Raw genomic sequence first — 26593 nt, forward strand, 5'->3', positions numbered from 1 at the left:
GTCCTTTCACCACAGGGGGGGGGCAAGGTCCAAACACTAAGGGAGGGGGGGTGGATGCTCCAAAATTTTCGGAGTCTGGCCCACAGTGCAAGTCGAAAAATAATTATAAAGAGGAGTAGGTACAATGAATGTGTTTGTAATTTCAGCTATACTTCTTCACAGTAGAGTTTGGTCTGTGTAAGCAAGATGGAGCACTCAAAGTGTATGGAGCCGGCCTTCTGTCTTCTGTCGCAGAATTAACCCATGCTGTCACGAACGCCGGTGATAAGATAAGAAGATTTGATCCAGCAGTTACTGTTAGCGAAGAATGTATCATAACTGCTTACCAGAATGCTTACTACTATACCGATTCGTTTGAAGAGGCTAAGGAGAAAATGAGGTAAAAGATTGGTATACCTACATACGAGTATAAGTATTACGCTCCCGTGAGCTTTCTTCTCATTTAATAGATGCTGAATCCGCTCCGGAAAATATAAGAGTCACAATCCGAATTCGCTCCCGTATGTCCGCATTTCCACCCTTAACATCATTAAACTGTGCTAGCATAAATTTAATACAGGGTGCACCAGAAAAACACTGACAACGGCTCAGGGTAGGTAGATCTCATCATTTCGGAATTAGTATGCAGCCGTTAGGTCATTAACATCAGGGATGGCCATAGGAGATTCAACTTTGAAATCTTAAATGAGAACCCCAAATATTAACACATCAATAAAGACCTTGAAAAGTTTGAGTTCGATCCCATAACTAGGGCCGGAGCTATGGCGTATTTCAAAATGAAGTCCCATGTTATACAGGGTGTCCACCAATGTATGACCCACTCAAATTGCTCTGAATCTGTTAGAGTTTTCGAAAAATGAAAAAACTTGTATCTTTTTGATTTTTGCAAAGAACTTCTTGGCAACATTGAAATTCGCGAACAAGTTCGCAAAAACCGTGAACTTGGTACCAACTTTGAAATTTCAAATGAGAACCCCCATTTTTTATTGCATATTATTGTTTTACCTAAAAATTCATGTACAATCAACTATTCATTCAATTTTTTTGCGATTCGCGATTTTGCGAATTCCGTGAAAAACAGATTCGGAGCAATTTGAGTGGGTCATACATTGGTGGACACCCTGTATATCTGATAAGGGAAGGACCTAAAATAAAGAAAATTTGAACTTTAAATAGGTCACTTTCATGATCCAGCTCGAAATTTGGATCCGAAATTGACATTTTCAATTTCGGCCCTGACTATCAAAAATTTGGGTCCGAATTTCGAGCTGAATCAACAGAAAGCCCAAATCATCTTCCAGAATGCTTTAATTATTTTTGGTGATTCCCCTATCCGAGAAATAACATGGCGGACTTCAGTAAGAAAAATGTCAAACTTTTACCAAGATAGGGTAAGTGTACCATTTATTCGCCCACCTAAAAAACGTACCATTTATTGGCCCACCTGTACAATACGCCACATAAGTCTGAACCTGAACGGTGAAGATATTGTGAAGTTCATGAAATCCCAAAGACTCCGTTGGTTTGGGCACGTTCAGAGGATGGAAGACGCCAGAATGCCCAGAAAGATCCTAAATGCCAAGATCTTTGCTACAAGGAAAAGAGGAAAACCAAGACTTCGATGGATGGACCAGGTTCTGGGTGATTTGAGGACAATGAGAGTAACCGGCTGGGGAACCAAGGTCAAGGACCGTATCACATGGAGGCGCATTGTTGAGGAGGCCACCAAGTAAGTACTGTCAAGGTTTTCCTTATGGTGTGTTAAAAGTTGGGGGTTTTCATTTAAGATTTCAAAGTTGACCCCCCTGATAATGGTAATAAAATAAATCCCAGTAAAAAATGTTTCCCCTTGAATATAATGGACATGTAAGTACTGTCAAGGTTTTCCTTATGGTGTGTTAAAAGTTGGGGGTTCTCATTTAAGATTTCAAAGTTGACCCCCCTGATAATGGTAATAAAATAAATCCCAGTAAAAAATGTTTCCCCTTGAATATAATGGACATGTGTTTCAGCGGTTTTCAAAACCATTCTCAAGATGTTTCAAGTGGATTGTTTTTTTGTACATCCTATACAGAGTGTTTCAAAAGTCCGGGGACCCCTGAATATTTTTTGAACGGCTAAAGATGGGAATCTGAAATTTGGCATATAGTTATATCTCATAAAAAAAAAACCATTTTTTGCAGTGGTTCTCAAAATTCTATCTCCGCCAGTGGCGGCTCCAGGGGGGCCAACTTTATTTTTTTAAATGACCATTTTTTGCAGTGGTTCTCAAAATTCTATCTCCGCCAGTGGCGGCTCCAGGGGGGCCAACTTTATTTTTTTAAATGAGAACCCCCCTTTTGTAATACATTTTCAAAACGTAGTAAAAATTGAAATACGATGGTGAAAAAACGAGATCAATATCATTTGTCGTTTTCAAATGAGAGCAAAATTACTGTCGGAGTCAAGAGGATTATTAAGACTACACAGTACTACACACAGGTGGAAAATTGGAAAACTGACAAAATCATAGCCATTTCTGTAATTTTCTAAGAGGGTTTTTCTTTAAAATTTATGATACTGGCCAGAAAATAACTCATGTATAACTCATGTAGTGATTTAAAGGATAAATGTTGAAATAATAATAATAATAATAATAATAATAATAATAATAATAAATAATAATAATAATAATAATAATAATAATAATAATAATAATTGTTACAAATCCTACAAACAGTTCAAAAAAAAAAAAAAAAAATTACTTTCAATATTTGTTGACTTTCCAAGCATTCGAACAATACCCCTGGAATCCTTCTGTTCTGGGGTAAGCTGGACGATTTTATAAGCTATTACATTCAGTTACTATACAGTACAGACGATCCGGTATACATGCTGAACTCTGGTGGGATTCTAAAATACTTGATGTAATGGTGTAAGAACCTCTTTGAGTACGGGTTTAAATACTACAACGAAACCATAACACATCACCAAGTCATGGTGGCTTGCTATTGTAAAAGTCTCTGTTTCCCCAATACTAGGGTATCTGGTTCATATTCTCAGCTATGATTCCAACTGATGAGTACTAATAAGTAGACGTAACACGTGTCTTGGTCTGCCTAGTGATTAGTTCTGGGTTTCGTTGGTTGTATAATCATGTATTGATTTATTTATTATATGTTGAGAATAATAATTATAATAATAAAAAAATGTTGATGAGGTTATAACAAGTCACGACGCGTCTTCGCCATAATACTAAATGATATATTTTTATTTTTATTATTAATATTATTATTATTATTTCAACATTTATCCTTTAAATCACTACATGAGTTATACATGAGTTATTTTCTGGCCAGTATCATAAATTTTAAAGAAAAACCCTCTTAGAAAATGATAATTTTTAAAACAATAATCAATCCTCCGATAGTAATTTTGCTCTCATTTGAAAACGACAAATTAATGATATTTATCTCTTTTTTTCACCATTGTATTTCAATTTTTACGACGTTTTCAAAAATGTATTACAAAAGGGGGGTTCTCATTTAAAAAAATAAAGTTGGCCCCCCTGGAGCCGCCACTGGCAGAGATAGAATTTTGAGAACCACTGCAAAAAATGGTTTTTTTTTTATGAGATATGACTATATGCAAAATTTCAGATTCCCATCTTTAGCCGTTCAAAAAATATTCAGGGGTCCCCGGACTTTTGCAACACTCCGTATAGCTATACAGAGTGTTTATAAAGTCTGGGGACCCCTGATTATTTTTTGGACGGCTAAAGATGAGAAGCTGAAATTTTGGGAAGTGCTGAAATTTTAGCTTTTGAAACACCATTTGTGAAAGTGTTCGTAGGGATGTGGCGACCCCATCGACCAGATGTTACATCTGCAGATAGCCTGTCACTGGTGGAAAGTCCCAGGCGGATGATTCCAGTGGCTGTCTTTTCAGTAGACGTTAACTACTGAACTGGTCCTCCAGGTTGGGGGTTGATCGTAGGGTTAACCACCCGATATTGTAAAACGCCCTGCGGGGCAAATTGTTGCGAAGCCTCAAGACGCGCCTCGGATCGGACTGAACTGGACTCAACGGAAACTCAATTTGGACTCGAATAATGGACAACGGATTGGATTTGACGCACCGGAACTAAAACTAGGTACCTGGAATGTGAGGACTATGCTTCAGGCAGGCAGAATGCAGGAGGTAGCAGATGAAATGCTCAAGTACAAGTTGGACATATTGGCTTTACAAGAAATCAGATGGCAGGGTCAAGGGAGAATCAACGGTGAAGATATTGTGAAGTTCATGAAATCCCAAAGACTCCGTTGGTTTGGGCACGTTCAGAGGATGGAAGACGCCAGAATGCCCAGAAAGATCCTAAATGCCAAGATCTTTGCTACAAGGAAAAGAGGAAGACCAAGACTTCGATGGATGGACCAGGTGCTGGGTGATTTGAGGACAATGAGAGTAACCGGCTGGGGAACCAAGGTCAAGGACCGTATCACATGGAGGCGCATTGTTGAGGAGGCCAAGGCCCACCCCGGGCTGTAGCGCCTATTGATTGATTGATTGATTGATTTGTGAAAGTAGTTGCCAAATTCAGGTCGGAGCCAGGTTCTTTTAAAATATCGGTTCTTTTAAAAATATGGTGAAAGTAGTTGCCAAATTCAGGTCGGAGCCAGGTTCTTTTAAAATATCGGTTCTTTTAAAAATATGTTTCGAAATTGCATTTATGATTTTGAATTTCATTATGAATCATTAGTGGGACCTATTTAAAGCACAAATCACCGATCAAAACGAATTTCCCATTTTTAGTGCTTCCCCTATTAGCAGAAGGCCGTGGAAATATTAAAAAGTAATTAATAGGCTATAACTCCGGCCCTGATTGTCGGATCGAGCTAAAACTCATATAAAAGTACTGCGTTTTTAAGACCTTTGATATGATGTATTACAAATAGGGGATTTTCATTTAATATTTTGAAGTTGACCCCCCAGGGGCCGAACCTGGCTCCGACCTGAATTTGACAGCTACTTTCACTAATGGTATTTCAAAAGATAAAACACTACCCTAAATTTCAGCTTCTCATCTTTAGCCGTTTAAAAAATAATCAGGGGTCCTCGGACTTTATAAACACTCTGAAAGTATACACATACAAAAGCTTGTCACATGTCAGAAATATCGTTCCCCGCTAAATTTTATGATTTGACTTGGGTACCGAAAGGCAAGGAAATGTTTGCATAAAATAATGTCTTACATCAGTAAGTCCAGTATTTAATATTTATTAGTTTAAAATTCCAACACGTTCTCGAGATATTTGAGTGACTTATGTACATATATTATACTCGTAAATCAGCCCTATCGGATTGTCTACTTATTCAGCGTCCCTTGTATGTTTTATTCTAGAGAATTTGCCGGTACTATTCAACGTCCATTCGGAGTTCGTTATAACCCATACACACAGAGTGTGGAAGTGCTGAGCAATTCGGAAAAAATTGCAGCCCTGGTGTCCGAATTGAGAGGTGACCTTTGCATTGTGAGGAATGCACTCAAGAAAATACATGCCCGCGAGGAAACTGTGGAGAATTTGACACACATGTTGACGGATACCATGCATATTAATACGCAAGACGAGGAGGAGGGTCAGGATATTAGTCCGAACTGAAATAGAAAATAGAATATATTACTTTCAGCTCATATTCAGCCCATGTAGTTGGATTACAAATCATGAAATCTATCTACATACTTATATGCTATCAAATTATTACTAAATAAATAAATAAATGCCGTTTCTTCGTGTTATCATATCGCAACGTTGGTGCTCACCATCGTAGGATTTTTCAAATATCTCAATAACATACCGTTTTGTCGCTATAGCTGAAAACCGCCAAAAAACGGTCGAAATCTGTCCAAAAGCGTTCAAAATACCACCAAGCGCAGCAACCATCTCAACCAAACATTTTGTGTTGCATCCTTGTCACATTTATGAACTACATACCAAATTTCAAGTCTCTAGCTTATACCGTTCCCGAGATATTGTTAAATTACACCGAAACCCGCCAAAAAGCGGTAAAATGCCGCCAACCGTTGCACCGATCTTAACCAAAAGTTTCGTGTCGCATCCTTGTCACACTGAAAAAGCGGTAAAATGCCGCCAAGCGTTGCACCGGTCTTAACCAAAAGTTTCGTGTCGCATCCTTGTCACATTTGACAGCTGCATGCTGTAAAATGCCGCCAACCGTTGCACCGATCCTAACCAAAAGTTTCGTGTCGCATCCTTGTCACATTTGACAGCTACATACCAAATTTCAAGTCTCTAGCCAACCGTTGCACCGGTCTTAACCAAAAGTTTCGTGTCGCATCCTTGTCACATTTGACAGCTACATACCAAATCTCAAGTCTCTAGCTCTTACCGTTCTCGAGATATTTTGTTTACAGACAGACAGACACACAGACAGACAGACACACACACATCCAAAGTACAATAACATAGCGTTTTTTGTTTACTTACCATGTTGGTACCGGTCACTAAGCGCATCCTAAATATATACAGCCCCTTGTGTAACTGACTCACTGACTCACTCACTCACTCATACTGATTCTAACCTACTTCTAGATGAGCTAGGAAGATGCGGTTTTCACCATTGGATTCCTTATTTTTTGTAGGTACTGGGAAAAATCGGAAAATCCCGAAATTCCAAACCGTTCCCGAGATATTGACGTTTTTTAGTCCCCCATAAGAAATACACGGGGAACACGCTTTGAGGCCAGCAAAACTTTTCCTACGTTTAATATTTTCCTCTCGCTTTTAGTTTTCAGTTTTCATTTCTTCGAAACAAGACTCAGGGACGATATTAGTCTTCAGGGGCGAAGCCAAGGGAGCGCGAAGCGCGACCCCATGCACTCTCCGCGAAGCCCCGGGAGCGCGCAGCGCGACCGTAAACAAGGGAGCGCGAAGCGCGACCCTATGCACAACACCGCGAGGCCCCCGGGAGCGCGCAGCGCGACCGTATACGCAACCCCGCGTAGCGAACACGCGAAGCCCCCGGGGGGTGGAGGGGGGCGAAGCCCCCCTCCCGAGCACGAAGTGCGAGTTTATATTATACTAGCAGGTTACCCGTGCTTCGCCACGGTTTAGAATATTTTAGTAAAAGAAAAATTCTCCGTCCGTAGGAATCCTGACCAGAAAGAATGCTACCGTTGCACTACGCGCTCCCCATCGGCTTCTCACTTTGAGAGAATACGGTCGCGCTACGCGCTCCCCATTAGCTTCTCACTTTGAGAGAATACGGTCACGCTATGCGCTCCCCATTAGCTTCACACTTCGAAAGAATACGGTCACGCTACGCGCTCCCTATTGGCTCCGCACTTTGATGGAATATGGTCGCGCTGCGCGCTCCCTGTTGGCTTCGCACTTCGAACGAATAAGGTCGCGTTCCGCGCTCCCTATTGGCTTCTCACTTTGAAAGAATACGGTCGCGCTACGCGCTCTCTATTGGCTTCGCACTTCGAGAGAATAAGGTCGCGCTCCGTGCTCCCTATTGGCTTTTCACTTCGAGAAAATACGGTCGCACTACGCGCTCCCTAATGACTAAATAAAGAAAAAAAAAAGGGGGGGATGGATTTGAAAAATATTCCCTGATATTCTACAATCTAAATACCGATTATGGTCAACGTATCTTAACTTCAGTGATATGTCCGTAAATAATACAAAGTCGCATTAAAAAAAAAAAAAGTTTCCTAGGTGGTCACTCATCCAGAAACCAACCACGCTCAACGTTGCTTAACTTCAGTGATATGTGAGGAGTAGATGCAAATTTCATACAAAGTCGTAAAGCTCAAAATATTTTTCTTTCGATCAAAGCGAATACGAAAGTTCAACGGATAAAACTAAAAACATAAAAAAAAATAAATAAAATAAAAACAAGCTGGGTCCGTCCCTCCGGGAATTTTTCAGCCTATAGTTTATTCGATCGTGATTGAAGAAAATCAGTACCTATGTACCTACCTAATTTGTTTAATATTCAGTTTATTATTATTCTTGTTTGATATTTCGATTTTACTTTCATGTAATGATTTAAAATCAAGACTAGAGCCCGTTCTCCCTTTATTCCCAATATAAGGTTTAAGTCACCCATCCATTTATTGGCCTTGCTCGGCGTAGCTTAACATAGGTAACGCTAAAACCGGTCTTAAATGATCGACTGAAGTGTTATCTAAAACTTTCTCGCTTTAAGTTCATAGGTCGTCGCGACAAATTTCAAGATCAGAGCTCATTTGTGTGAGAAAATGTGAAAAAAATCCCCTAAAAACCAGTTTTTGGTTTTTTCGCTTTATGGTTCTCTGGACAAAATTTGCACCACCATTTTCGTGTTCCTGGTGAAAAGACCTTTAATTTGATATATAGGTCGACCGGGTTTGGATAAGTCCTTCTATGGGGACAGACAGACAGACCGACCGACCGACAGACAGACGACACCGAAGCGAATACAATAGTCCGTCCCTTATACCTTTTTATTACTATTGTAATAATTAAAGGGAGGACGGACTAATGAAGCTAAAACTCTGCGGGAGGAAAAAGATTCTCCTCGTGTTGAGTTCTCGCTCTCTACTCCCTGTGTATTTCTTATGGGACATTTTTGCCTTCAGATCTTCAGAAAAGGCCCATATCTCGGGAACGGTTGGGATTTTTAAAGGTCTGTTAATTTTTTTGGGTAGATAATAATAATAGTGCTTATTTATACTGATCGCATAGGACTGAAAAGTCTCTTTACTCCAGCAGTAGGCTACTACTATTATTGTGGTCAAATTTTCATATTATATTGAGGATAAAATTCCATACCTCGGCTAAGATTGAACCTACGCCCTCCTGTTTACCAGGCGAGCGCCTTGACCACTACACCACCAAGGCATCAGGGCCCACTACACCACCGAGGCAGATATGACAATTGATGATTCTCATGAAAAATATAACTGTCCAAATGTATTTTTTTCGTAAAGATCGTCAAAAATAATAAATAATCCGAAAACACTTCGTTTACACTTCGTTTACACTTCGTTTACACTTCGTTTACACTGGGGGTATCTATCATAGTTTTCTCTACACCTCTACAGACATAGTTTTCTCTACGGACAGACATACATAACCCGTCCATATTTCTCTTTAATACTGGGGTCTTCGTTTACACTTTTTCGATATCTATCATAGTTTTCTCTACACCTCTACAGACATAGTTTTCTCTACGGACAGACATACATAACCCGTCCATATTTCTCTTTAATACACTTGGTGACAAAATTAGCCGAACGCTCGTATTTTTTGGTTTTTCTCAAACTGCTGTTCAGTGTTCGAATTTTTTCGGGAAAACCATCATTAATGTTATGTATTTGTTGTAAAGTTTAAAACTTATTCCACAAGACCACATACCTACATAATCTGGGAGTAAAAAAAAGAAAAATCAAAAACAAGGATCAGTTTTTTGCTGAAAATGCATGTTTCTGGAGATAAATGTTAACGTAACATTTTTTCTCCTCAATATTTTTACACCATTTTTGAACCAGGTGCTTTAGAAAAGAACACAGAACATTTATTTTCCTACTGGTAAAAATCTGGTGTGAACATCACACGACTTTCCTTATCCTATTGAATGATGCTTATTTGAGTGTTCTTTTACCCTAACTTTTACGATAGAAAAATTCACTGGACCCTGGCGGGAACTTTTTAATTTTTTTTTTTTTCAAAATCGTTCCTTTTTACTTTCCTTATCCTATAGGAAGGACAGTAATGTAATCGGGTCAAATTTTCGATGGTCAGTTTTTAGACTTTTTAGTGTCAAAACACGTTTTGAGGTCCCTAGAGCCTAAATCCAAAGTTTCAGCCATTGGTCCGTGTCTGTCTGTCTGTGTGTGTGTCTGTCTGTGTGTGTGTCTGTCTGTAAACAAAATATCTCGAGAACAGTAAGAGCTAGAGTTGAAATTTAGTATGTACCTAGCTGTCAAATGTGACAAGGATGCGACACAAAATTTTTGGTTAAGACCGGTGCAATGGTTGGCGGCATTTTACCGCTTTTTGGCGGTTTTCGGTGTAATTTAACAATATCTCGGAAACGGTATAAGCTAGAGACTTGAAATTTGGTATATAGTTCACATATGTGACAAGGATGCAACACAAAACGTTTGGTTGAAATGGTTGCTGCGCTTGGCGGTATTTTGACCGCTTTTGGACAGATTTTGACCGTTTTTTGGCGGTTTTCAGCTATAGCGACAAAACGGTTAGAGATATTGTAAAAGTTAGGGTAAAAGAACACTCAATACAGATTTCGACCGTTTTTTGCGGTTTTCAGCTATAGCGACAAAACGGTTAGAGATATTGTAAAAGTTAGGGTAAAAGAACACTCAAATAAGCATCATTCAATAGGATAAGGAATGTCGTGTGATGTTCACACCAGATTGTTTACCATTAGTTTTATAGGGCAATAATGGACTTTATAAGGTCCGGAGAATTTTTCTAATTTTTACCAGTATGTAGTAAATTAATGTTCTGTGTTTTTTTCTAAAGCACCTGGTTCAAAAATAGTGTAAAAAATTTGAAGAGAAAAAAAGTTACGTTAACATTTATCTCCAGAAACATGCATTTTCAGCAAAAAACTGATCCTTGTTTTTGATTTTTCTTTTTTTACTCGCAGATCATGTAGGTATGCGGTCTTGTGGAATAAGTTTTAAACTTTACAACAAATAACATTAATGATGGTTTTCCCGCAAAAAAGAACACTGAACAGCAGTTTGAGAAAAACCAAAAAATACGAGCGTTCGGCTAATTTTGTCACCCAGTGTATATATAGACTAGGGCGAACCCGTCGCGTTGCTTCCCCCCACACACATATACATTACACCACACACACACACACACACACACACACACACACACACACACACACACACACACACACACACACACACACACACACACACACACACATCACACCACACACACATACACACACATCACACACCACACACACAAATTTTTATTAACATCTGTCAAAGAAAAGAAGACAAAAACAGGTCTACCGGAGTAAAACGCCATTTCAGACTTGTTTTCAATGTGCCGCCGTTTTAAATCGGTCGAATTTTTTGAAACCGTCTTAAATTTGCTTTGGGTACTGACATGGCCATCCTTTTTTTTTTTTTTTTTAAATATAAATTTGCCTTTGGAAAAGCACAATTGAATCTGAAATCAACTCGCTAAACATACGTGCCTTGATATTGTAGGTATTATATGTATATGATTAATATTATATGTACCTAGGTAACTTTTCTCGAACCCTCCTTTAGTATGGGTACCGACTGTTTTTATTGATTTTAAGTAAATACCTACTTAATGCAGCGAGATTTTCAGAAATGAGATGTTCAACCAAGGACTTTGAATATTGAAGGTAAGGGTATGGTGACACCAGCAGACCAGTAGATTTTTTTTTTTTTTTTTGAAAATCGTTTATTGATGTTTTAAACAATAATTAGTTTTTAACATCGAGATGATCAAAAGGAAAACATCGAGATAGCAATAATTAATATTTACCTAATCTAAAATATTTCAAAATACCTAATAACATTGTATTTAGTCAGAAAGAATACGTAGCTCTTTTAGATAATAGCAAGCAAAGTAGATGAATAAATAAATAAGTGGAAAAAAGGCAAGTACAAAATATTTTACATTACAAGATTTGGTACCTCCTTAGGTATCTACAGGATCAGATTTTAGCAAATAATTTAGTATGATATAAAAATTTCATACAACGATCTATTGTTTCAACATTATCCTGTAGTATAGATCTCTGATGTTGTCTTCTTAAATTGCCGAGGGCATGACATTCAGTCAACCAATGATTTAAATAAACTGGAGTTTGTCCACAAAATTCACAAGCAGGGGGATCCTTTCGTTCTAAAAGATGTTTGTGTGTCGCTAAACAGTGACCAATCCTTAATCTGCAGAGGACTACTTCTTCTTGTCTTATATTTCTGTTTGAAGATTTCCATTTACGCACATCTGTTTTAATTTGCCTCAGCTGTCTGCCCAAGACAGCATTTTGTCTCCAAATCTCCTCCCATCTCTTGAACTGAATATGTTTGAAGTGAGCTTTGTAATCACTTGATGTGTATTGATTCGTTAATCGAGCATTAACAGCATTTCTTGCAGCTCTGTCCACCATCTCATTCTCTCTAATTCCAACATGGCTGGGGATCCACAGGAAGGAGACTTGAGATCCAAAAGACGAAATTTCCTTTATTTTTAAAAGGATTTTGCTGATTAGTATTGAGTCATTAAGGTTGAACTTGAGAGCTTGAAGTGAACTTTTAGAGTCAGAACAGATAACAAAGTCTTTAAAACAGAAATTGTTTTGAATATACATTAGGATTGAATTTAAACATAGATCAATCGCCATAAGTTCAGCAGTATAAATAGACGCGATTTGGTTGAGCTGGAATTGTTCTACTGTTTCATTTAAAAGGTAAGCTCCTCCTGTAAAGGTATTAGTTTTCGATCCGTCTGTATAGCATAGAATTTTATCTTTATTATCCTTTTTGAACTCGAGATATTTATTGTTAATTTCTGATGGTAATTCTTCGTCTTTTTTGCTAGAAATGAGCATTGTAACTTTCGGCTGGTGTAATAACCATTGCGGTTCCTCTTTCTGTTGTTTGATCACACATCGAACTTCTAGTTTATAATCATCCATAGCTTCAGCTCGGAGTCTAATATTAAGGGGGTACCTCTCGCTTCTAATATGAATTCTTAATTTATCATTAAATAGTAGTAGGTAACACGGGTGGTTCGGATTTTTCGCTACATTAGACATATAGTTCACACATCTGATGTTTCTTCTCACTTGTAGAGTAGGTTGACCGCACTCCGCTAGTAAGCTCACAATAGGAGAAGTTCTAAATGCCCCCGTGACTATCCTTAGGGCAGTGTGATGAACCACATTGAGTTTATCCAGCTCTTTAGTTCTGGCTGAACCGTAGACAATAGATCCATAGTCCAACACAGGTAAAATGTATGCATGGTATAATCTCATAAGTGTCTGTCTTCTCAGTCCCTTCTTCCTCCCTCCTAAAATTTTCAGCATATTCATCGCCTTCAACGTTTTAGCTTTAGTTTCCTTGATGTGGGTTGTGAACGTCCATTTAGAATCAAGATGAATTCCCAGCCATTTTACCGTCTCCTTGAATACAACTACATGACTTTGAAATGATAAATTAACATTATTTGATCTTCTGATTCTAGAAAAATTGACCGCAAAAGTTTTCTCTGGTGAGAACGTGAAGCCATTAGCTTTTGACCATTGGTCAATATTATCAAGTGTTTGCTGAAGCGTACTTTCAATCAGACTCAAATCTTGGTTTCTCATGAATAAAATGATGTCATCTACAAACATCCATGCATCACATTTCGAGGGATACATTTGGCTAGATTACTGGTGGCTATGTTGCTCAGGTCTCCTGATAGGGAGGACCCCTGTCTGATCCCATTGGCTAATGTTCGGCCTGATGACAAAACTCCGTCAATGCTAACTTGAATCTGTGGATTAGAGAGAAAGTTATCCAAATAATAGAACATAGGACCTCCAATATTTTTCTCTATAAGTTTCTCTAAAATAGTCACTTTTGAAATCCTGTCGTAAAATTTATTAATATCCAAAAATACCGCTATGACATATTCATGATTCTGCAATGCTGTGATAGTTTCTTGTTCTAACAGAACCAAATTATCCATTGTAGACCTTTGCTTCCGGTTCCCATTTTGATAGGTATCTACCAGCTGTCTGTCTTCAATTAGCCATTTAAGCCTTTTAGATATCATTTTCTCCATTATCTTGTTCATACAGCAAAGAAGTGATATGGGCCTATAATTCACAGCATCTGACGAAGATTTCCCGGGCTTTAGAACAGGTATTATGAGGGCCGTGTTCCATAATTCGGGGACCACACCCGTCCGCCATATCGTATTATAAAAGGAAAGTAAACGTTTCAGCGCTACTTCAGGCAGTTTAATAATTAGTTGATAGGAAATACCATCTACCCCCGCAGCGGCAGATTTACAATTCTTAAATGTAGATAGAAGTTAAACATAAGTAAAAGGTAAGTTGTAAAGATCCTGTTCAGTATTAACGGGGGATATTAGATTAGTTTTCCTTCTCTTGTATGCAATGAATTGATCGGAATAGACCGTATCGGCCGAATTTTGTAGATAAAAGTCCGCTAAGATTTCTGACATTTCCTTTTTATCGGTTGTAATCTGTAAATTTGAATTTTTAAGACCCGCGATCGGATTATAGGACCTTTTGCCCTTCATTCTTTTAAGTTGAGCCCACATATCATTTGTGCTTACAGGTTTATCAATAGATAGCATGAATGTTTCCCATGATTTCTCTTGGTTCTTCCTCACTATTTTCCTTGCTATCGCTCTACATCGCTTAAATTCGATAAAATTCAACGGAATGGGATTTCTCCGGAAAATTTTGAGCGCTTTTTTCCGATTATCAATTGCTTCTTTTACCTCACTACACCACCATGGTACATACCGTTTACATTTCTTTAGGTCTAACTTCGGGATGGTCTTGTTGGCTGCCTGTAGTATATTTGCATTGATTTTCCTCAGACACTCGTTGACGTCAGTGATCTCACCGGAGTCGTCATGAAACGTTATCTCATTCTGATAATCGATCCAATTCGCCTTTTTGAACTTCCAAATAATTCTCGACGAGTTTTGTCCCGCACTGTAATCATAATTTCTCAGTTTAATGACAATAGGAAAATGGTCTGACGAGTTCAAATCATCATGAACATTCCATTCAAAGTCCTCAGCTATAGATCGTGAGCATAAAGTCAGATCAATACTAGAGAGAACACCGTACGAAAAATTAACGTGCGTGGGGGCATTTGAATTCATAAGTATGACGTCATTATTAGTTAAGAAGTTTTCTATTTGGGTACCGTTCTCGTTTTCATGGTTTCCACCCCACATTGCATTGTGAGCATTAAAATCTCCACAAAATAAATAAGGTTGTGGTAACTGGGATGTGATGTTCATCAGCTCTCTCTCCGTTATATTATCTGTGTTGGGTCGAACATAAATAGAACATAAGGTAATGTCATAGGTTATACCTGGTATTTTGACTCTTGCTGCCACAACTTGAGAGTTACTCACAACTGGAACAGGCTGTGAAAAATATTTCTTATGGATCATCAACATAACTCCGCCGCAAGATATTCTGCTATCTACGAAATCTTTCCTGTAAAAATTATAATTAGTAAATCCAGATATCACTTTATCAGGTAACAAATGAGTTTCCTGAAAACAAAGAGCTGTGGGGTTAAAATGTTGAATTAATAATTGAATATCTCTCTTTCTCAAGAGAAATCCGTTACAATTCCATTGCATAAAAGTAGGTACTATTACTCTAGAAGTATTACTATTATTTTGTACTTGCATGATTAATAAATAAGGTGTTTGTAGAAATAAAACTAGGTATATCCAGTAATAGAAAGTAGAAAAAGATCTCTGTAAAAAGAGAACGTAAAAAAGTAGCAATAAATAAATAAATAAAATATATGTAGAAGGAAAAAAAGGACAGACAAAAAAAAAAAGTGAGTAGGTACCTAACCGAGGTTAGGACTCAAAACACCTCCAAATCTATACATATTATCAATAGCATTATCAGAAGTATTATTTTCGACCAACATTGTACTATTACTATCGATCATAGGATCATTATCGCCCATCTCGTAGCCAAGATTATCAAATTGATTGTAAGAAGATCCTGCCTGAAAAGCATAAGAACTATGAGTATTACTAGCATTATTGACATTCAAATCTGATTTTTCCTGGTTATGAACACCACGAGCAGTTTCATTGCGAGTATCAGGATGGAAATTGTTCTTATATTGAACACGTTGATCAGCAACAGCACTGGTACTCTGACTTGGTTTCAACTTCTTTGCATCATTACTCACTTTTACGTCATTGCTGTATCCTCTTCTCTTCGTAAACTTATTCATGTCATTCATTTCTTTGCTGAACTTCTTGGTGACATTATTGGAACTCACGTAAGGTAGAGGAGGTGGTACAAACTTTTCGATCAGTTCCACAGCATTAGCTTTGTTCTTGCTACCTAGGGCGGGGAAGTCATCATTGCGTGTGTTCTCAGAGGGCTCCAAAACGGCAAAGCTATTCTGGGTCCTGACAGTATAGGAAGAACGGATAGAAGGTACCATTTGAGCAGCTTCTTGGAAGACTAAACCTCTCATACTCATCATTTCTTTAATTTTCTTCTGCCGGCTCATCTCGGGGCATCTTTGTTCAGTAGGCTTATGATCACCTTTACAATTCACACATCTAACATTCTCAAGAGCGCGACATGTATGTTGATCTAACTTGGGTAAGTAACATACATTACATAGCACGGGGTTATGACAGAACTTGCTCGTATGGCCGAACTTGGCGCACTGGTAACACTGGACTACTCTTTGGATGAAAGGGGCACATTCAATCTTGCAGTAGAACAAGAATACATGGGACGGAATATCCTGACCATCAAATATCACCTTGACACTTCGGCTTTTCACATATGATACCTCTCGAGTAGGACTGACGACTTTTCTATTAAGTCTCTGCACGGACTTGACACGGAACTGTCTTGCATCAATGGATTCAAGTAGAAGTATATAAAGTACATAGTTCTAGCTCAGGTAGATAGGGACGCAACTCGGATGATAAATTCCATAAATTCGGGCGGACGCAACTCATTTTTCACAGTCGGGACGTAAGTCAGATCCCCCCACTTCATGTATGCTTCGGGACCGTTAGATGTCAATAAGTATATAAAGTACATAGTTCTAGCTCAGGTAGATAGGGACGCAACTCGGATGATAAATTCCATACATTCGGGCGGACGCAACTCATTTTTCACAGTCGGGACGTAAGTCAGATCCCCCCACTTCATGTATGCTTCGGGACCGTTAGATGTCAAATCTCTCATAACATAAAGCTAGGCCTTCCTCTTCATATTCTTCCTTGGTTACAACAAATGAATAAAATTCTGGATCCAGGCTCATGAGTTTACCGCCTTCCCAAGCATATGTCATCGGACTGAAACATGAACACAACAATGAAAAACATTACCTAGGTACCTATATTTTGTTATCTTCAGCAGTTCGAAAGTTATTATCGGATTTCAAATTGTATAAGTAACTACGTACTCAGAGTTGATTCTTAGTTAGTGTCGACTATAACTGAAACGAGCACTGAGAGTTGATTTGAAAATATTAAATCTAGGCGCACGGCAGTGCGCCAGGCCAAGTTCCGGCCTGAGCACGCCAGTGTGTATACTGTGTACGTATTACACGAAACATTTCGACGCATTTTTACCCCTATCATAACTCCGTCAATTTTCAATGTAATCTCACGAAATTTGGACCATATGTTAACCTATACTTCCTTATTATACCTGCAAAATTCCGCAGTTCTAGCTTTACCGGAAGGGGTAGAAAAAACGGTTTGAAAATCGCTTATTTTACGACTGACTGACTCATCAAAATTATGAGGCACTTCCCGATGTCCTAGAAACTTGGGTGAACCCAACAAAACTATCATTAGAAGAGACAAAAAGTGGGTAACAGACAAAGAGGAGGCGGTCGCAATTGGAAAATTTGGGAAGAGAGGTATGTAAGAATTGTGAGGGACATGTACGAGGATGTAGTGACAAAAGTAAGAAGCAGTGTTGGAGTGACAGAAGAAATACCAGTGCAAGTTGGTCTGCACCAAGGATCAGCCTTGAGTCCCTACCTGTTCGACTTGATCATGGATGTACTCACAGAGAGGAAAAAGGCCCCTTGGTGTATGATGTTCGCGGACGATATCGTCTTGTGTGAGGAGATTGTAGAAGATAAGGGAGAGAGAACTGGAAAGATGGAAAAATGCTTTGGAAAGAAGAGGACTGAAAATCAACAGAACAAAAACAGTACAGTTGAACTTTGGAATGGAATTTGGGAAAAAGATAGAGATAACAGGATGGGAGGCCCATAACTGTTTTCTCTGGGTTGAAACCAAAAATCTTGTAGTTTTTGGCTGTTACTTTTCGCCCAACATTTCGATGTCTGCTTTCGAAAATCACCTGTCAAACCTGAGAACTGAAATCAGGAAGCACGGTAACAAAAGGATTATTGTAGGAGGAGACTTCAATGCAAAGTCCACAGTTTGGGGATCTCCTTTTAACTGTGGACGCGGAAACGCACTAGAAGAACTACTTGCTGAAATCAACTTCATCATCCTGAATAGAGGGAATACTCCCACCTTTGTTCGTAACCAAAGTGAAAGTTTCATAGATGTAACTTTCTGTACCCCGAGTCTAGTCAGCACAATAGAACAATGGGAGGTGCTCGACGAAGAAAATCTGACGGACCATGGGAATATTAAATACACGCTGAGTCTTAACACTCGAGTACAGAAAAAGCGTCACATCAATGATGGTTGGATTATTAAAGAGGACAAGAAAGAAGAATTCAAAAAAATATTAAAGGATAAAATTGAAACACACTCAGAATGCGCTCCCACTCCGGAAACTCTCGTTCAAATAATTAGTACAGCGGCCAACGAAACCTTTCGAAAAAAGAAAAATACCTCGACAAGAGGGCCCATTTACTGGTGGAACGAATCAATCGGAAACTTGAGAAAAAACTGCTTGGTAGCCAAACGAAAGTTAACAAGGGACAACAGAAAAGCCAATGTTCCGGATGAAGTAAAGAGAAAAAACAAGGACGTATACAAAGAAGAGCGAGAAAAACTCAGAAAAGCTATAGGAAAAGCAAAGGATGAAGCCTGGGACAAACTCTGTGTCGACATAGATAGGGACACGTGGGGCAAAGGCTACAAAATAGTCAGAGAAAAGATGAAAATTCGACCATTTGTGGACATCTCGGACGAAGAAAGACTTGCCCAAGCAAGAAAACTCTTTCCAATGAGAAATAAAATCACCTGGGAAAAACTAGAAACAGAAGAAAAGGACATCCCACTTTTCACAATGGAAGAACTCGCAGAGGTTATTGGAAAAGCCAAGAAGAGGAAATCTCCAGGTCCGGACAACATAACCATGGAAATGGTAGACCTCCTTTTCAAATCGGTTCCTAATTATCTACTGAGCGCCTACAACGAGCTCCTGAAAAAAGGAACTTTCCCAGATATTTGGAAAAGAAGTAAACTAGTCCTTCTTGACAAAGGCAAAAATTCAGCAGATGGGAAAGCCACATACCGGCCTATATGCTTGCTTGACAGTCTCGGGAAAACACTAGAAGCCCTAATTCGTACCAGAATTGAAAAAAGGCTAAGCGGACAATGGGATCTATCCTCAAACCAATTCGGTTTCCGGAAAGGCAGGTCAACGGTAGATGCTATTAATAAGGTGAAATCGTTATGCAGAGCCGCCAAAGGAAGGAGAAAAGCTTGTGCTATGGTGGGAGTAGATGTCAGAAATGCGTTCAATTCCACTCCTTGGGATGGCATCATTGCAGAACTCAAGAGACGTAAAATGCCCCCCTACCTCATTAATATCTCATGCTCCTACTTATCAGATAGGAAACTCCTGATAACACAGGCAGGTGATGCAATGGACCTTACTTGTGGTGTTCCACAGGGGGGAGTACTGGCAGCCACCCTCTGGAACATATACTATGACAATATCTTGTCTGTAAAGTTCCCACCCGGAATAAATGCCGTAGCATATGCCGATGACTTGGCACTTATAGCAGAAGCTAAATCTAAACAGGAACTTCAAGCCAACATATCGCTAGCACTAGGAAAAGTGAACGACTGGATAACATCGAAAGGCCTTGAATTAGCCCCTGAGAAGACCGAGGCTATTGTTCTAAACCAAGGCAGAAAAATGGGAAAAATTACAGTTAAAATAGGAAACACCCAAATAGAAAGTACAGACAAACTAAAATATTTAGGCGTCATGTTCTCAAAAAACCTGAACATGGGAGAACATGTCAAATGGGTTTCGAAAAAGGCAGAGAGAACAGCACTGGCCTTAAATAGAATCATGCCAAACAGAGGAGGGCCCTCGAACAAGAAGAGAGTAGTACTATCGTCAATAGTGCATTCGATACTCTTGTACGGGGCACCATTCTGGGCAGAAGTCATGAAATACAGAACACATGTTAACAGACTAGAACAGGTGCAAAGAAAATCAATGATTAGAATCATAAGATCGTACCGAACAGTGTCCACCGTCGCACTTCAGGTCTTATCCGGTACAATTCCAATAGATCTTCTAGTGGTCGAAAGAGAGCGAATCTATGAGGAATTGGCAGACACCAGGTTAGTACCGTTAACAAGTTCAGAGAAGAAATCGTTGAGACAAGAACTGAGGGATGAGACCATGGCAACCTGGCAAGGCAGATGGAACGAACAGAGAGAGAAAGGTCAATGGACAAAATCTCTCATCCCAAATATTAAAGTATGGATCCAAAGGCGACACGGACAGGTATCCTATGAAATGTGTCAGCTTCTTACTGGACACGGCAGTCTCAACCATTACCTAAAACGTATGGGCAAGAGAGAAACAGACACCTGCAATCACTGCCAGGATATTGAAACTGCAGAGCACGCCCTGCTCAAGTGTCCCAGATGGTCAAACGAAAGAGCAAAATGTGCAGAACAAGTTGGTAAAGATCTGAGAAAAGAAAACATTCTAGAAATAATGTTAAGTTCCGCCTCACAATGGAATGCAATAGACAAACTCTGCATCGCCATAGTAAGAGCAAAAGAGCTTGAGGCTAGAAGTATGGAAAACTCAGGCTTAGTTTCTGTACAAATAACTGGCTAAACTGCCCCGTTGGTAGTTACAAAATACATACGTACATTTAGTACTAAACTTAGGTACATCAATTATTTTCCACACGGCTGCAATAGAACTGAATTTATGCACAAACTGGAAAATATTCTATTCGGATGCAATTTTCAAATCGTGATATGACATTGGAAAGTATTCTACCTTTGGCAGAATGCTTGCCCATGTCATTCCGTCGTTAGTAATACTGTAACATAACTGTTTGGTTTGTACATTAATCTAGGTAAGGAAAGCTATGTGTTGGGATAGCTCGCCTCACCTAGTCATTAGATATTGCCTTTCTATCATTACTGTGTTTCTTTGTAAATTATTACCTTTTGTACCCTGGTTCTTTTCCCAAGAGGGAAAACTTTGGCCCTAGGGCGGGAGTTCACCCGATTTGGCATGTAGAAGGAAAGTCCTTTGCTCTAGGGCGATGAGCTCTTCTTCCCGATTGGGTGAGAGAAGATTGAAGGAATTAAGATTCAGCATTTTCAGCAGATACGAAAACCTGGGAATGCAGTTTAAAGGAGGGAAAACATAGACAAGTTGAAATTGAGAGGAAGTTGAAGAAATTGAGGATCAGGATTTTCAGCTGACACGAAAAACTGGGAATGCAGTTTGAAGGAGAGGAAAAATGCTTGGCCATAATTTTATGATCTCACCTCTTTTATAGGCCGACATTTTTGGATAGGAACTTGGCCTTTTTTTCACATTAGTGTTTTTGTGGGGGATCTCACTACTTTTTTCTAAGTGTGTATTTACACATGATGAGTTCAGATCCCCTCATTTCCTAGGTAATTTTTTAAATGGTGTTTTCTTTGTCCTCCTAGTGGTTCGTTTCCTCTTTAATAATTGATCGACTGGTTGGCCCTGAATCTAGGCGCACGGCAGTGCGCCAGGCCAAGTTCCGGCCTGAGCACGCCAGTGTGTATATTACACGAAACATTTCGACGCATTTTTACCCCTATCATAACTCCGTCAATTTTCAATGTAATCTCACGAAATTTGGACCATATGTTAACCTATACTTCCTTATTATACCTGCGAAATTCCGAAGTTCTAGCTTTACCGGAAGGGGTAGAAAAAACGGTTTGAAAATCGCTTATTTTACGACTGACTCACTCATCAAAATTATGAGGCACTTCCCGATGTCCTAGAAACTTGAAATTTGGCAGGGTGGTAGGTCTTGATGAGTAAGTAAAGGGAAAAATCCGAAAAGCGGCAAAAGTTGCACTGGCTGCCGCCCACAGGCGGAATTAACCGCTTTTTGGCGGTTTTCACAAAACGGTTAGAGATATCGAAAAAGTTATGAGAGTTGAACCCCCAAAACCATACCTAAAACCCCCAAATTAGTAATTGACCGAACGAAGTGAAGGTCTATGTTTTAACTCGACCGTTTTGCATTTGGTTTGGATGTCTGTATGTTCCGCTATAACTCCCGATTGCCTGGTCTGATTTTGATGAAATTTGGTACACATTTTCATTAAATCAAGGCACGTCGCTGATTAAAATTTGGGGCCCCAAAGTTGAAAGGTGACAGGTGACAGAATGTCAAAACCTAGGTTTTAAAATGGCCTGATAGAGATGTATGGGAAAAAGCTATGCTGGCGAAATTCAATGTCATGAGAGAAATAAAACTTGGGAAGTTTGTAGGTACTCTGCCGGCTGGAAAGAAACCGGTGAAGAGTAAGTGGGTGTTTAAAACCAAACTCCTGTCTGATGGATCAATTGAGAAGCACAAGGCGCGTCTCGTAGCGAAAGGTTATTCTCAAAAAGAAGGAATAGCTTATGATGAAATATTTGCTCCGTCAGCTCCTATGGCGTAGTGGTCACTGCGCTCGCCTTGCACGCGGGAGACCCGGGTTCGATTCCCGGCGGGGTCAAGAAATTTGTATCATCCAAATGATTGATTCCATGACTGGCTGTTGCGGGGCCCACTCAGCCCTGTGAGGAAAATGAGTAGCTATGACATATAAATGCGCATAGCGACCGGTGCCAGCATGGTAGGTAAACATTGGATTTTAGGATTATTGAGATACTGGGAAAATCCTACAATGCTGCAGTGAGCACCAAAGTTGTGACATAATAACACAAAGAAACTGTATTTACATTTACATTACAAATATTTGCTCCTGTTGTCAGGTATAATTCTATTCGCCTTCTGCCTTCTGCTAGCTCTTGCTGTTGAGCGAAACCTGTAAGTACATCAAATGGATGTTCTATTCTATTCTATTATAGGACTGGTTGCTCCTCTCCCAAGAGAGTATACAATTAACACTGCGACCTCTGTAGATCTATTGTGACCAGTATTTTTTCCCCTGCCCAAGCTGCTATACCCTGGCCTTGTGGAACCTAGAAGTACCCTCACTGGTATATTTCAACCTCCCCAGTTTCTCTAAATTCACCTGCAGCACCTCTAAGGAGTTCGCATATTCAGGTTTATTCTAGAGAAAATCTGTGAGTTCATCTACTATCCTATTAAGAGGATACCAATAGGTGTCATCAAGGCCAGAGAGCTAGCTCAGGGCCCCTAAATTGTAGGGGTCAGATGAGGGATATTCAGGTACATAATTATGGCTGAGTACGAGTTGGTTCCCAACTGGGAAAAAACGTATTAGTTGGTTCCGGTTGGAAAAAGGTTTGTATGAATTGGTTCCCTGAATGTGTTCACCAAAGGACTTCCTCATGAGGCACATATGTTTTGTGTCAACTCTATGATGGTACCTAACATGTCTTCAAGTGGAGGTGTTGGAAAATGAGTTTCAGCCAGTTGTAGTACCATTTCACAGTATACTGTCGTTCATTTTGACTGTTTCTCTCTTGTATAAATCGTCTACTTATTTTTTCAACTGTTTCAGCGTTTATCTATCGAAATTCAAATAATTCTCGAGATATTCCGAGTGGCTCGTTTTTTCTGAAACAATTGTCAAACCCTTTGTAATGATTATCAATACAACAAACCATATTTTTATTTTTAAAATAAATAATAAGCAGTGTACGTTTACCTATTTGTTTTATTCATTACTTACTTGGAGGGAAGCACCACATTTACATCAAACTCATCAGGTGCAAGAGTTCGCACATCACTCTCTACTCGGTCTCTAATTCCTGCAAATCCACAACAGCCTCCCGTGATCACAATATTCTCATATAGATGAGGCTGTGCTTCCATAGGACAAGATCTTATGACATCTACAATACATTCAGAGACTCCCATCTGTGCTATACCAATGTCAGATGGATGGAATAGAACTTCCGGTATAGAAAACCTTTCGTTTGAGAGACGAATCGTTTGAAACTGGAAAACACAAAACGACAAACTGCATGAGCAATATTTCGTGATTCGTGATTGATTGACTGGTCGCTAATCGATTAAAGTAGCTACTCACTTGTCCTCACGAGGCTGAGTGCACCCCGAACTCCAAGCACAGAGCGGAAAAAAAACTTCGGCCCCGCCGGGAATCAAACCCGGGACCTCTGGAGTGCAAGCCTAGTATGATACCCACTCGACCATGGAGGTTGCTTCCTATTCAATTTTTAATTTTTCCCTGTTCTTCCGTCAATGAGGGAAGCACCCAAAATGGGAAATTCATTTTGATAAGTGATTTGTGCTTCAAATAGGTCCCACTAATGATTCACATAGAAATCCAGACCCAAAAATAAATATTTGAATCATCCATTTTCACCTCCGGAGGCCATCAGGGCCGAGAGTTTAAATTTCATTCTTGGGTCTGGATTTCAAGATGAATCATTAGTGGGACCTATTTGAAGCCCAAATCACTTAACAAAATGAATTTTCCTATTATTTACGGAAGAACATGGAAAATTTAAAAATTGAATAGGCTTCAACTCTGACCCTGGTTGTCGTATCGAGCTCAAAGTTGTATCAAAATACTACGTTTTTAAGGCCTTTATGCATCAAAATCAGGGGTTCCCATTTAAGATTTTGAAGTTGACCCCCCTGGGATTTACCCTGGCGCCGGCCAGAATTTGGCGACTACTTCAAAAAGTTGCATCTTAAAAGGTAAAACACTACCCCAAATTTCAGTTTCTCATCTTTAGCCATTCAAAAAAATATTCAGGGGTTCCAAGACTTTTCGAACGCTCTGTATATTTTACTGTACAGGGTGTCCACCAATGTGTGAGCCACTCGAATCGGTCTGAATCTGTTTGAAATAAAAAAAAAACGTACTTCTTTAATTTTTGCAATTGAATTATTAGGCAATATTGAATTTTGCGAACAATTTTTAGAAATACGCGAACTTGGTACCAACTTTGGAATTCAACTGAGAATCCATTTTTTTTAGTCCGTCCTTCCTTTATTATTACAATAGTAATAAAAAGGTATAAGGGACGGACTATTGTATTCGCTTCGGTGTCGTCTGTGTGTGGTATGTCTGTCTGTCTGTCTCCATAGAAGGACTTATCCAAACCTGGTCGACCTATATATCAAATTAAAGGTATTTTTACCAGAAACACGAAAATGGTGGTGCAAATTTTGTCCAGAAAACCATAAAGCCAAAAATCCAAAAAAACACGAGAAAGCGGGAGAAAATACCAAGTTATAAATTTGAATAAATAAAGTGACTGGCTAATATCCGGAAAATCTTTTGGAAGAGTCCACTTGGAAAATGATAACGCCGTCAACACGAGAAAGTGGGAGAAAATACCAAGTTATAAATTTGAATAAATAAAGTGACTGGCTAATATCCGGAAAATCTTTTGGAAGAGTCCACTTGGAAAATGAGGGGTGTCCGACTTTGTCAAAAAAGTTCAAAGTTCGTAAAAAACCACTTAATCACTTGATTTACACGAAAATGATAATCACACCTTGTAGATTACACCAAAAAATAAGTCTATGCAAAAAATCACGTCAAAAAAGGGGGTTTTTCCACTGGAAAACAATTTTTCAATGAAGAGCGAAGAAAAACGGACTTGTTTACTTCGCTGTAACCAGGGGAATGGGCCATCCTTAATACCTACTTTCAGAAAGAAGAATAAACTAATCTTATATTATAAGAACAAGATCCATTCACTCATTCACAGTTCACATTTCATAGTTTACACACTGATCGCTCTATCTCGAGAACCACAACACCTAGAAAGCTGAAATTTGGAAGGAATATTCCTTTTATGGTCTAGGTGTGCAATAAGAAAGGATTTTGCGAAAATCTAAACCGATCCTGAGATATGATCAATTTATGATCGCTAAAATCTCCATAAGAAATACACAGAGTGCAGAGACTGCGGGAGAGAAAACTTTTCCTCGCTCGCCTAATATTTGAGTTTCGTTTATGTTTTTAGTTTGATAACTACAAGTTCGGCCATGCCTTTTCCACAAGTTTGGCCATGCCTCGGGATGAACTAGCGAGATTCCGGAGCGAAGCGACGGAATTCAGCTAGTAAACTATAAGAGTGGCAATAGATCCAGCCGAATTGATTTTATACTCTGCAGAAGACAGCATGTGAAGGAGATCAAAGATTGCAAGGTACTCCCCCTCGAAGCAGTAGCAGCTCAGCATAAACTTCTAGTCGTGGACTCCATCTTTAACATCCGGAGGAAGAAGGAAACAAAAACGAATATTCCTAAGACCAAATGGTGGAAACTTAAAGATATTTTCCTCAAACTTGAGTTTAAAAGACATGTGTTTCAGAAGCTGAGTGCGGATAGTAAACAAGATCTATGGAAGAAAAGTGAAAAATCATTACTCAAGTTGGCGAGAAAATTCTG

The 26593-nt window shown here is 39.2% G+C and overlaps 2 protein-coding genes and 1 long non-coding RNA gene across 4 annotated transcripts in view; 1 reads left to right on the top strand and 2 right to left on the bottom strand.

The window, feature by feature from the left end:
* The window catches only part of LOC113470334 (tryptophan 5-hydroxylase 1-like), a 29593-nt gene extending 23766 nt beyond the window's left edge, over nt 1-5827 (top strand). The window contains exon 6 of the mRNA XM_026828703.1: nt 5381-5827. Within this exon, the coding sequence (XP_026684504.1) occupies nt 5381-5639 (259 nt within the window). The 3' untranslated portion in view covers nt 5640-5827. The remainder of the gene's footprint in view (nt 1-5380) is intronic.
* Nucleotides 5440-6601, bottom strand: LOC113470336. The gene is made up of 2 exons (XR_003393424.1): nt 6486-6601; nt 5440-5635 (listed from the first exon to the last, which is right to left on the bottom strand). It is a non-coding gene; the product is annotated as an uncharacterized LOC113470336 (long non-coding RNA).
* A 10116-nt stretch (nt 6602-16717) lies between these two features.
* Nucleotides 16718-24187, bottom strand: LOC113470335 (actin-related protein 6-like). 2 transcript variants are annotated; one of them, XM_026828705.1, is made up of 3 exons: nt 23892-24187; nt 17000-17123; nt 16718-16843 (listed from the first exon to the last, which is right to left on the bottom strand). In XM_026828705.1, the coding sequence occupies exons 1-3, from the start codon at nt 24077-24079 to the stop codon at nt 16838-16840; spliced, it is 318 nt and encodes a 105-aa protein (XP_026684506.1). In that variant the 5' UTR covers nt 24080-24187; the 3' UTR covers nt 16718-16837. The 2 variants fall into 2 exon arrangements, with proteins under 2 accessions (XP_026684506.1, XP_026684505.1); XM_026828704.1 differs by lacking the exon at nt 16718-16843 and having other exon boundaries at nt 16875-17123; nt 23892-24186.
* Nucleotides 24188-26593: the final 2406 nt, after the last annotated feature.

This window comes from Diaphorina citri, unplaced genomic scaffold (assembly GCF_000475195.1).
Source record: "Diaphorina citri unplaced genomic scaffold, Diaci psyllid genome assembly version 1.1 scaffold1523, whole genome shotgun sequence".
Classification (NCBI taxonomy): domain Eukaryota; kingdom Metazoa; phylum Arthropoda; class Insecta; order Hemiptera; family Psyllidae; genus Diaphorina; species Diaphorina citri.

Coding starts and splice junctions, on each gene's coding strand:
- LOC113470335 (XM_026828705.1), bottom strand. CDS start 24,079: ATGGGAGTCTCTGAATGTATTGTAGATGTCATAAGATCTTGTCCTATG. Junction 17,124..23,891: donor AATGTGGTGCTTCCCTCCAA/GTAAGTAATGAA, acceptor TTCATGTTTCAG/TCCGATGACATATGCTTGGG.